Here is a 12,904-nt window from a genome sequence, read left to right as displayed (position 1 = left end):
TTTATTAATTTAAACAAAACACAGTTAGCCTCAGGCTTGAAGTGACTGTTATTTGAAAACTTGGGCAAGACTGTGAGTTTTCTGTGTACTAGGAAGATTAATCAGTAGGATTTTAATGCACCCCTTCCACTATGGACTTGTGAGGAGGAATGTTTTAGTGCTCCGGGGGTGAGAATAGACACTATGGCAACACACAAAATAAAAATGGGTTTTATTTAGACTCTCAAGAGACGTGACAGAGTAAGACATAAGAAAACATATCCCAGACCTGGAGAAGAGCTGTACAAGAGTACAAGAATCTTAATCCTTTGAAATTAAGCAAAATACACAAACAAAATGTGCTGCATGAACGTAATTTTTCACTTGAAGAATGTTTAAAAACAACTTTTTTATATAATTAAAGGTGCACTCAGTAACTTTCGTCTTTGTGTCATCTTGGACTTACACTGACACCTAGTGGCTTGGATGCAGCATAATTTAAAATCAATAGTTTTCAGTTTCAGATGTCATTGTAGAAATTTAGTTTTCACAGTCAGCCATGATTAAAGGCGCAATATGTAACAATTTTCATGTAATATTCGCCCTTTTTTTGCCAATGTGTGAACGGCTTGTAACGCAACTTAAAAAATGAGCCCTTCCCAGACTTCCTAGGTTGCCTATTAAAGCCTGTAGACTGATTTTCATGCGAAGGGAGCAGGTCGCCTTTGACGGGAAAATCCAAAGGATGTGATGTTTATGTGTGCTCCCGAGAGCCTTGCCTCAGTGCTTCTGCTATTCAACAGCGACAACAAACTGCAACACTAGGTAACGTTATCTTAGAGATGGAATCCAGCAAACATCCGGCTCCCAGCACATCCCCGTCTCCTACACAAACAAAAAATTATCTACTGAATCCCGTCTGGCTAAGCGGGAACGTGATCGTGGTCGAGCGAAAACTAGAGTGAACATCGGCAGGGCATTTGATTCCTGGAGGGACATTCGTTTGGTTTTGGGGATCAAAACCGACCATGAATTGGCATTCTTCTTATTGGACAGGTAAGCTTACATAACTGCAAAGATTGTGAAATATAGTGCCATAAGGATTGATCTGTGTAATTTTAGCTAACTTGATCTTGCCTGCTAACGCTGACAAATTGCAAGCTACCTTGCTTCGTAACTTTCAGATAATTTCAACGATCTTCTTTTTATACTAAATGTCAGGTATGCTGATTCACAGTAACCGACATAATGTTAATCTGTAATTATTCAGCAAGGTAAACTACAATAACACATTAAATGAATGCTAGACAATGTTCAAGATAATGCAAAAAGACCCATTCATTAGTGTAACGTAACTTGGTTATACAGAAAATATATACATTCTATTATTATAAAACAACAGCACATTGATATATCAAAATGACAGTTGTGATGGAATCACATCAATACTGAATTGTATCAACATATTTATAAATGTACAGTTTATTTTATAAACAGCTACTGTCATCATCCACCAAATTTAGCTAACAGCTATTGATTAAGCTGGCTAGCTAACTAACGCCGACATAGGCTATCGTACAAATGCAGTCAATGCATCATGCAAAGAAAAGTGATTACTTCAAACTACAGTCTTGCGTAGTCAGACCTATATCCACACTTTGTTTTAACCCTTTTCCAGCACTGGAGAGTCAAATATAATACACAGTCTCAATGTTTGTAGTAAAACAATCATAACTGTGTAATTTTAATTATGCTAGCTCATCTGTCATCATGATGCCGGTGAATCACGTTCAGCCTCTTTGTATATTACGTCATTGTTTTGGCTGATGCTGGCTGGCTCTTGTTCCTGTGAATGGGTGTACGAGCACGAGCAACAGGTAGCTGGCTGCAGTTCACTTAATGGCCACAGGTGTCATTAATAACAATGGTTTCTGAATCTTACATACAGGTGCATCTCAATAAATTAGAATGTCGTGGAAAAGTTCATTTATTTCAGTAATTCAACTCAAATTGTGAAACTCGTGTATTAAATAAATTCAGTGCACACAGACTGAAGTAGTTTAAGTCTTTGGTTCTTTTAATTGTGATGATTTTGGCTCACATTTAACGAAACCCACCAATTCACTATCTCAAAAAATTAGAATACATCATAAGACCAATAAAAAAAACATTTTTAGTGAATTGTTGGCCTTCTGGAAAGTATGTTCATTTACTGTATATGTACTCAATACTTGGTAGGGGCTCCTTTTGCTTTAATTACTGCCTCAATTCGGCGTGGCATGGAGGTGATCAGTTTGTGGCACTGCTGAGGTGGTATGGAAGCCCAGGTTTCTTTGACAGTGGCCTTCAGCTCATCTGCATTTTTTGGTCTCTTGTTTCTCATTTTCCTCTTGACAATACCCCATAGATTCTCTATGGGGTTCAGGTCTGGTGAGTTTGCTGGCCAGTCAAGCACACCAACACCATGGTCATTTAACCAACTTTTGGTGCTTTTGGCAGTGTGGGCAAGTGCCAAATCCTGCTGGAAAATGAAATCAGCATCTTTAAAAAGCTGGTCAGCAGAAGGAAGCACGAAGTGCTCCAAAATTTCTTGGTAAACGGGTGCAGTGACTTTGGTTTTCAAAAAACACAATGGACCAACACCAGCAGATGACATTGCACCCCAAATCATCACAGACTGTGGAAACTTAACACTGGACTTCAAGCAACTTGGGCTATGAGCTTCTCCATCCTTACTCCAGACTCTAGGACCTTGGTTTCCAAATGAAATACAAAACCTGCTCTCATCTGAAAAGAGGACTTTGGACCACTGGGCAACAGTCCAGTTCTTCTTCTCCTTAGCCCAGGTAAGACGCCTCTGACGTTGTCTGTGGTTCAGGAGTGGCTTAACAAGAGGAATACAACAACTGTAGCTAAATTCCTTGACACGTCTGTGTGTGGTGGCTCTTGATGCCTTGACCCCAGCCTCAGTCCATTCCTTGTGAAGTTCACCCAAATTCTTGAATCGATTTTGCTTGACAATCCTCATAAGGCTGCGGTTCTCTCGGTTGGTTGGGCATCTTTTTCTTCCACACTTTTTCCTTCCACTCAACTTTCTGTTAACATACTTGGATACAGCACTCTGTGAACAGCCAGCTTCTTTGGCAATGAATGTTTGTGGCTTACCCTCCTTGTGAAGGGTGTCAGTGATTGTCTTCTGGACAACTGTCAGATCAGCAGTCTTCCCCATGATTGTGTAGCCTAGTGAACCGAACTGAGAGACCATTTTGAAGGCTCAGGAAACTTTTGCAGGTGTTTTGAGTTGATTAGCTGATTGGCATGTCACCATATTCTAATTTTATGAGATAGTGAATTGGTGGGTTTTTGTTAAATGTGAGCCAAAATCATCACAATTAAAAGAACCAAAGACTTAAACTACTTCAGTCTGTGTTCATTGAATTTATTTAATACACAAGTTTCACAATTTGAGTTGAATTACTAAAATAAATGAACTTTTCCACAACATTCTAATTTATTGAGATGCACCTGTACTGCACCTTTAATCAATGAGTGAAAGTTTCAAATAACAGGATGGTTACTGAGATTAAGTGAGTAGTATTTGGATGGTCATGTGATTCTAACATGGCAGCCCCCATGTGTGGACCCTCTCCATGTAGAATAAAACAGCTTTTAAAAGGTTACTGATATGACTGGAGTCTTCATTTTTATATGAGTGCTCATGATTTCCTACATAAACTCAGCAAAAAAAAAAAAAAGAAACGTCCCTTTTTCAGGACACTGTATTTTAAACTTTACAGATCTTTATTGTAAAGGGTTCAAACAATGTTTTCCATGCTTGTTCAATGAACCATAAACAATTAATGAACATGCACCTGTGGAACGGTCATTAAGACACTAACAGCTTACAGATGGTAGGCAATTAAGGTCACAGTTATAAAAACTTAGGACACTAAAGAGACCTTTCTTCTGACTCTGAAAAACACCAAAAGAAAGATGCCCAGGGTCCCTGCTCATCTGCATGAATGTGCCTTAGATATGCTGCATGGAGGCATGAGGACTGCAGATGTGGCCAGGGCAATAAATTGCAACGTCTGTACTGTGAGATGCCTAAGACAGCGCTACAGGGAGACAGGAAGGACAGCTGATCGTCCTCGCAGTGGCAGGCCACGTGTAACAACACCTGCACAGGATCGGTACATCCAAATATCACACCTGCGGGACAGGTACAGGATGGCAACAACAAATGCCCAAGTTACACCAGGAATGCACAATTCCCCCCATCAGTGCTCATACTGTCTGCAATAGGCTGAGAGAGGCTGGACTGAGGGCTTGTAGGCCTGTTGTAAGGCAGGTCCTTACCAGCCATCACCGGCAACAACGTCGTCTATGGGCACAAACACACCTTCGCTGGACCAGACAGGACTGGCAAAAAGTGTTCTTCACTGATGAGTCAGTTTTGTCTCAATAGGGGTGATGGTCGGACTCGCGTGTATCGTCAAAGGAATGAGCGTTACACTGAGGCCTGTACTCTGGAGCGGGATCAATTTGGAGGTGGAGGGTCCGACATGGTCTGGGGCGGTGTGTCACATCATCGGACTGAGCTTGATGTCATTGCAGGCAATCTCAACGCTGTGCGTTACAGGGACGACATCCTCCTCCCTCATGTGGTACCCTTCCTGCAGGCCCATCCTGACATGACCCTCCAGCATGACAATGCCACCAGCCATACTGCTTGTTCTGTGCGTGATTTTCTGCAAGACAGGAATGTCAGTGTTCTGCCATGGCCAGCGAAGAGCCTGGATCTCAATCCCATTGAGCACGTCTGGGACCTGTTGGATTGGAGGGTGAGGGCTAGGGCCATTACCCCCAGAAATGTCCGGGAAATTGCAAGTGCCTTGGTGGAAGAGTGGGGTAACACCTCACAGCAAGAACTGGCAAATCTGGTGCAGTCCATGAGGAGGAGATGCACTGCAGTACTTAATGCAGCTGGTGGCCACATCAGATACTGTTACTATTTTGACCCCCCCCCCTCCTCCCCCCCTCCCCTTTGTTCAAGGACACATTATTCCATTTCTGTTAGTCACATGTCTGCGAAACTTGTTCAGTTTATGTCTTAGTTGTTTAATCTTTTTATGTTCACAAATATTTACACATGTTAAGTTTGCTGAAAATAAAAGCAGTTGAAAGTGAGAGGACACTTCTTTTTTTGCTGAGTTTACATTTCAAAATTACAATTCATGTCTTTAGGAGTTAAACTTTTTTAATGAGAAAAAAATTACTGTGTGCACCTTTAAAGTGACAGTTTACCCCAAAATGTAAATTGTTTCATCATTTACTCACACTCATATGACTTTCTTCTGTTGAACACAGACCTATTTAGAAGAATATTTCAGTTCTGTAGATGCTCACAAAGCATGTGAATGGTGAAGTTTGAAGGTCCAAAAAGCACATAAAGGAATATACAAGTAATCCATATGACTTCAGTGGTTAAACACATATCTTCAATAGTGATATGATAGGTGTGGGTGAGAAACCGATCAATACTGAAGTCATTTTTTTTTTACTATAAATGCTGTGCCCAGTATGTGGCGATATGCACAAAGAATGTGAACCCTCAAAAACAAAAGAATAATGTGGAATTGAAAGTGGAGATTTATAGTAAAAACAAGGACTTTTTAACCTTCAAAGTTCTGGTCACCATTCACTTGCATTGAATGGACCTATAGAGCTGAGATCATTTCTAAAAATCCTCGTTTGTGTTCAGCAGAAGAATGAAAGTCACATCTGGGATGACATTAAAGTGAATACATGATAAGAGAACTTTAATTTTTGGGTGAACTAGCCCTTTAAAAGGGACCATTTTTCTTCTAGTATAACCAACGCAAATTATTGTTTGTACATATATTGTGTTTATAATATAATATAAAGTCACTGAATTTCTAAGTAGCCAAACCTACCGATTTTAATGCAGCCAGTTTTGTTTTTGCAGATACTGGATTGCAATTTCAATTTTCACACTGGATTAACTAGATTCACTTCATGGAACTTGAAGTGGCTTTGGTATAAGTTTCTGTTTATTACCGACTAGCAGGGCTCTATAACCAGGCAAAAAAATAAATAATGTGTGAAATGTTTAAAAGGTCTAAAAGGATGTTTTGCATCAGGAAATATAAACATCAATAAATGTGCTTAAAAGGAATTATCCCACACCAATCCCCCTAGTTAGTAAAATGGGCAAATTACTCATATAATCGAACAGAATCACACTTTTATTCTAACACAAGGACCGTTATTGGCTCATCCTCATAATATCAATAATATTGAGAGTGGTCTCCTTAAAACACATAGGAAAAATAAGATCTTGGCTCTGGTTGGCATATTAGACAGCCAGAACAAGACAAAATTCCCAACCAAATCCTAATACTGTAATGAATGGATGTGTCTTTGAATAAAAGTTGTAATAAAACCGCACCGTACTGCACTCAGACAAGCCTAAACAGTACAATATTTAGATGCTTTTAAAGGAGGTCAATGAAGATGATGTTATGCTAGTTTACAAACATTTCATCTTCAGAGGAAAAAAGCTGCCTTCACAAGTGATATAATAATTTAAAAAAAAGGCTTATAAGGTATTTAGATGCTCAATGACACTGTATTTTATCCTCTAAAATACAATTTATTTTTCTCAACATGACTGCTTTTTTGTAATTGACATTAAATTAAACCACTAATGTAATTAAAAAAGAAATAAAATTTGTACTACAAATGACAATGGACTGGCAAACTTAAAGTACCTTGATGTCTTGTGTAGAATGAGGATTTACATGTGTTTTTAATTGAAGAGTGACTAAAATGATTTTTTAAACATGGCAAAGAGAGCCCAGCTAGTGTTCACTGTTCTCAGAAAGAAGTGGTGTTAAGCTGTTCACATGGCCATCGAGAAGATTCATCTATAAAGGAAAAACACAATGGTATCAATATGTTTGGAAAAACTGAATTCAAAAATGAAGAATGTAAATGAAAAAAAAAAAAAGAAATTACTCTATTTGGTTTGTAAACCCCCAGTTTAAAACGACAGCAGACGACATCTACACAGAAGCCAACCAGACTATGCAACAATCCTGCAGGAACAAACCACAATCTTTTAAAGAGGATTTTTTTCTTTTTACTAGCCTGCAGTCTATACAATGGACAGATTGCTTTATAGTAAAAAAAATAATAATATTTAAAAAAAAAAAACTAAATGTTATATTTTCCCTTGCCAACATTCTCTAATCCTGTGTTCAACCTTATCGAGAGCTGATCTGTCCTGTTCCGCCCCCTATGTATTTACCTGTTGTCGAGAAAATTCCCCCTATTATACCACAGAGTCGCACGAGGAACTGCCACAGCGGCATGTGCTGTTCAGTCACCTTCACCATCAATGAGCTGATGTCATACTTCATAAAAATCCCAGACACACCATGACTTCCTGCTGCGTGGTTTATCACTCGCTCCTAAAAGGAAGAGAAATGAAGGTGTGATGTCATAGACAATTGTGGATGGATGGATGGATGGATGGATGGATGGAGGGATGGGAGTACTACTCATGGCCTACCCGCTCAGTGACTGAATATTGATGTGTATCTGCTGACAGCTTGTATGTCTCCAGTTTTGTTGGCACAATGGTAATAAAGTACTGGAACATCTGATTATCTAGAAAATAAATGGGTGAAAAAACTAGACTGAACTGATTTCTTGGCTCTTTAATATACACACTGCATACACGATCAGCCACAACATTAAAACTACCTGCCTAATATTGTGTAGGTCCCCCTCGTGCCGCCAAAATAGCGCCAAAGTCTACGATAACTCAGATAACTGCTCTGTACAATTGTGGTGAGAAGAATATCTCAGAATGCTATTCTGAGATGCGGGTTAGTGCCTTTTTTGCGGCACGAGGGGGACCTACACAATATTAGGCAGGGGGTTTTAATGTTGTGGCTGATTGGTGTATATACTTATGTATTTTTCTTTAATCATAATGTTGAGAGCACTTACGATCTGTGGACACTTTTTCGGTGCCATCCAGTAGATTCAGAATGCCTGGTATTTCCTCTCCGAATGACAAATGGTCTATACGATGGGAGAAGTTGTATGCTACAAAATAAATTACCTTTATTAGCCAAATGACCTTTCTGGTATAAAAATTTAAGGCACCATTTTCTTTTTTTAGTACAACAGTTGTTCCCTTCTGGTCTGGATTCAACAGCACAGGCAGCATTTTACATATTATCTGGATGGCAGATTCTATCTGCAACCCCAAACACACTTCCTCTTTTCTTAGACAAAACTGGCTCTGTGTTTGTGATCTGGTATTTACAGAACATTCTGATCATTTACAATGCAAAAAGCAGTTGGAAGTGAAACATCACTGGATGAGCAATTATACAAAACAAAGGCTATAAAGAGCCTTCTCAGCTTACTTTCATGGCTGACCAGGGCCGCAAGATGAGCGTGACCTCGAGGGTGAGGGATAGCCCTGAAATATACAATGAGTAAAGCATCTTCAGAGACAACAGACTATATTCAACATCAGTCAAAGGTGTACATATTCCTTTTCAGCTGTGCATTTAGCCATTCACTCATCTTTGCAGTTATAAATGATTTTCATATTGACAGCTTAAAGTAGGTCTGCACCACGTACAAACAACATTTACTGGAATTAAGTTATATGTGTACGTGATATACAAACAAATGTAAGGCAGTATATTGAGATCTACAGAGGTTAAAAAGAAACATACTTGCCCACAGTGATGTGGAAATTTCCTGCTACTTTATTAACATATAGATGTCCATGTATTCTGCAGGAATTTAGAGGCTGGGTGGGGTCATCTTCCCTATTCAATGATAAATGCAAAACAACATGCCAGAAGAATTTATTACTATATTCATAGTTTCATTCTAAATGTTTTCCACTAAAATCCTTTTGGAACTTACAATTTACTGGTCTTTATATAAATACTCTTAAAAATAACATTTTGAAATTTGATTATAGATCAGATCATAGATCAGACAGAGTTGGAAATACAGTGTGAATACAGATTGCAATGTTGGGTCTACTGACCTGGGTGGGAGAGCAGTGGGGGCACCTTTCATAACATTCTTGAAAAGAATGTCTTGGAGTGAATGTTCTTCACGAAGACGGCTCTGAATGAGCAAAAGTGTCCTGATATAAAAGGAGGACACAAATGAAGTGATGACACTCAGTTGTTTCCCTTTTATTATTAAATAGAATAAATGGCTAAATCTGCTTAAATATATGAAGTAGGTTAATATGTACAGTATTCATAATACAGGATTAAAAATGTAAACATTGTAAACAAACTAAATATAATTTACCTGTGCCAGAGCCTTTGCTGGGGAGAAAGGTCAAAAACAACCTGTAAAAGAAACATAAAACCCATTATTGGTCCACTACAGTGGCAATTTCTCAGGGCCAGCAAAGCCTTCTCTGCTGGCATAACATGCCTAATTAATACATATTTTTCATCCTTTCATTCTCATTGACCTTTTTGCATACGTATTTTCAACTCTTTCCACTCCTAATTCATCTACAAACCAATAGCAAAAAACAAAAAGTTTATCCAATCAGAATTTATTCCTTGATGCTTACAAGCGAAGCGTGACAACTGTTTCACAAATCACATTACTGAAGCAGTGTGCGAGTTTGAGCTCCACCCCGTCAGGCCTTCAGAATTTCTTCAGAATTCCTCAACAGTGCAAATGAATGGGCATCTAATGTCAGATTGTCAGATTCATCAGCCAGTCAGATTGATTTATTTGTTCTTGGTGGGTGTGATCTTTAGGATATGTCCCGGTCGAGGCCTTCTAGCTGGCCTTGAGTGACGCAATCACACTTTAAGTGATGTACGTATTTCAAGAGCGAAAAGCGTAAGATCAAGCTGTCTGATGAGTCGGCTGTCATCACTGCTGGTATTGCAGAGATCCTTATGGATTTAAAAACCTAAGATGTTCTGCATGATCGTGCAATTGATTAATTAAACAGGAAAGGAGGACTGATTTTCACTTCAGGTAAATTGGTAAGTGCTTTTTGCATTGTTATAACAACATCAGGAGTTTTCTAAGTGTAAATTATGCTGCTTGAGCATTCAGTGTCAGATTCAGTGTGTACCCTGACGAAACAAAATTTATTGCAAGCACAATTTAAATCGCATATATTATTAGAGAGCTTTTTCTTGGTATTAGACCTACTTGTTCTGGCTTTCGTGCGTGGACGTGTTTTTAAAATGTCCATTGGTATTATTAGTTGACTGCCACGTAATGTATGATGGGCATACAGCGTCTTATTCATTGTGAAACAGTTTTGTTAATGGCATGAATTGCACTGCAGGCCTAGACTTAAAATGCATGGCCCTCAGCTGGTCCACTATAAAATCTTTCTAGCAAATAACTAACATTGTGGCTAAAAAGCAAATACCCACAGGTTCATACTGCAGGCCATCAGATGCTACCATTGTCTCAGCCAGATCTAATACATCTGCCCCAACAACTAGAAAGACAATTCAAGAAATAATGATGTTGTAGCATTAAGAACAAGTCATTTACTATGCCATAGATCACATTACAAATAACTGCAGTAAAAAAAGAAAAACAACTTACATTGACACCTCATGGCCACTGTGATATCTATATTAATTCTTAGTTTACTGCAAGACAAAAGAATAAAACAAACAAAATGTTTGTGTTTTTTGGTTTTATTACACATCTGGATCAATAACCTGACGCTCATTTTTTTGAACGCTTCAATTATTCAAATTACTGAATACACCTCTACCGTGATGAACCGTTATTTTGATATTTTTTCTGGGGCTAAATGTAAAAAAGGTCATGTGGTGTAACCGACAGTAAAAAAAATGAAAGGTTAATTAAAAGCTGAAATTCTTGGAGAAAAAAAACAAAACAAAACAAAAAGTTGGCATGAGTAGTGCAGAATAATCTTTTATTAATTTCAAATAGTCATGTGGTGTAACCAACATGTAGATAGCCATTTTGTTGTTTATGTTGACAAAAAACATAAAACAGAACCTTCACTTAGTGTGAAATTTTGTTAGGTCATGTGGTATAACCCTGAGAAAACTTGATATTCTTGATTCAATAATTCATAATATTTGTAAAAAAAAAATAATAATAAAAAAATAATAATAATAATAATAATAAATAAATAAAAAATTGATGAAATGTTTAAAAAAAAATTTTTATTAATGATTAAGTTGTGTACATTCTCGTGTGTTCAAGGTGCAAGTAGTACTTAAATACCTTTTACTTAATGGTTACTCCACATGACACTTTTAATGTAGAAAATGCTATAAAAGTGATTCAAAAATGTATGAAACCAAATTGGACACAAAGATTACATTTTAACATTTCTTCTGTTTATAAAACTGTGTGTTTAAACTACATTTTTAAAGACTTCTCATTTTTAGCACATTGGACAACCTTATTTGTCAACGACCCATCTTACACCTGCTATTATTCCCGTATATATTTTTGTTGCTGCTGTTTTGAAAGAATGATTTAGTAGGTGTGACAACAGTAAAGCATCACCTGGTAAAATCCTTATCCACTTCATACTCATACTTCATCCATGTGTCCCGATACACAAAGAACTCAAAGAAGGCAAGGAGAGCCATGGCTGTGAAGGCCAACACGGACACTGATCAAACAGAAAGAAAGCCAACACATTTTAATGATCACTGTTCTAGTTCAGTATCAAAGCTGCAATATCTGAGATTTGTTAGAAAAGGAAATGTAGTGGAAAATCAAATTATTTTAATATTAGAAATAAAGAGTCCTCAATGTGTTACATTATTGCTTGGTACTGTTTTCGTCTTGTGGCTATACTTTGTGAGTATTTTAACGTTTACCGATTGGCCCCACTTCCATTGGAAGTGGAACCCAGATTTTTGCTTTCATTAAAGGAGGCAAATGTAAAACAAAATTAATTTTTGTGGTAATCAATATAATGCCACAAATGTTGTAGATTGTGCTGAACTTGTATTGAACCCGGAATATTCCTTTAATACTGCCTTATCACTGTATCTATCAATTTTTGGTCATGTTCAGGACCTGATTTATGAAAATAAACCTGACAAATGGCTGAAGAATGTCAAACAGTCAACTCTAAGCTGTCACATGCTCTTTTACACTTTCTAAGTTAAAGATGACACAGCTCACCTGTTCCTCCACTAGCTGTTGTCTCCACATAACTCTCAGGAACCTTGGGAAAAGCATCTAGTTCCTTCACAAAGTTCAGGGCTTTCTTTCTGTTAAGCCTCCTCATTGTCAGAGCAGGATGTTATCTTCTTCATGAATTCCGTCTGGAATTCATAATTTGTTGATGTCAATGTACGAGATCATTTAGTTAACAACACATTAGCAACCATCTGTGAGCAGTAAAGTTACATCAACTTCCTATGTCAATATCTTACAATATTTATTATGTGAAACCTTTAAATACAGATCCCCTAGGAGGTAGATCTATATGATAACGCTTCACCTTTGATTGCAAGCAGATTTATTAAAAATATAAGTAAAGAATTTGTATATATGTGTACAAGAATGAATAATTGTCCCAGTTGTCTATGGTTACACAGGCTGCTAGCTACTGTTAGCAGTACACTTGTCTGACTGGCAGTTTCTCGATGTTTATGTTTTATACTTGCCTTAAAATGCTACTTTAAACGGACCATCGTGTTTGCCACAATTTTCAAATAAACGGTCTTGTTTTATAATATTCTACTAATGAAATAACAGACAAAAAATGAAGACGTCTCGGGAGGCAGACACTGATGTGTTGTAGCTGTGCGCTTCCGGTCCGACTCCGTGCGATTGTGGGAAATGTAGTCATACAAAAAAACAAAAC

At 37.8% G+C, this 12,904-nt stretch overlaps 1 protein-coding gene across 1 annotated transcript; it reads right to left on the bottom strand.

The window, feature by feature from the left end:
* Nucleotides 1-5,229: 5,229 nt before the first annotated feature.
* LOC127436031 (endoplasmic reticulum-Golgi intermediate compartment protein 2-like) lies at nucleotides 5,230-12,866 on the bottom strand. The gene is made up of 14 exons (XM_051689928.1): nucleotides 12,705-12,866; nucleotides 12,217-12,359; nucleotides 11,587-11,695; nucleotides 10,642-10,688; nucleotides 10,464-10,531; nucleotides 9,361-9,401; nucleotides 9,086-9,187; nucleotides 8,763-8,858; nucleotides 8,445-8,500; nucleotides 8,020-8,118; nucleotides 7,577-7,674; nucleotides 7,313-7,475; nucleotides 7,021-7,100; nucleotides 5,230-6,929 (listed from the first exon to the last, which is right to left on the bottom strand). Exons 2-14 carry the CDS (start codon nucleotides 12,320-12,322, stop codon nucleotides 6,864-6,866), a joined length of 1,131 nt encoding a protein of 376 aa, XP_051545888.1. The 5' UTR covers nucleotides 12,323-12,359; nucleotides 12,705-12,866; the 3' UTR covers nucleotides 5,230-6,863.
* Between the last annotated feature and the right edge of the window lie 38 nt (nucleotides 12,867-12,904).

The sequence above is a fragment of the Myxocyprinus asiaticus genome, chromosome 46 (genome assembly GCF_019703515.2).
Source record: "Myxocyprinus asiaticus isolate MX2 ecotype Aquarium Trade chromosome 46, UBuf_Myxa_2, whole genome shotgun sequence".
In the NCBI taxonomy this organism is placed as follows: Eukaryota; Metazoa; Chordata; class Actinopteri; order Cypriniformes; family Catostomidae; genus Myxocyprinus; species Myxocyprinus asiaticus.
The sequence above is the reverse complement of the archived record's forward strand: the minus strand, read 5'-3'. Positions and strand labels throughout refer to the sequence as shown.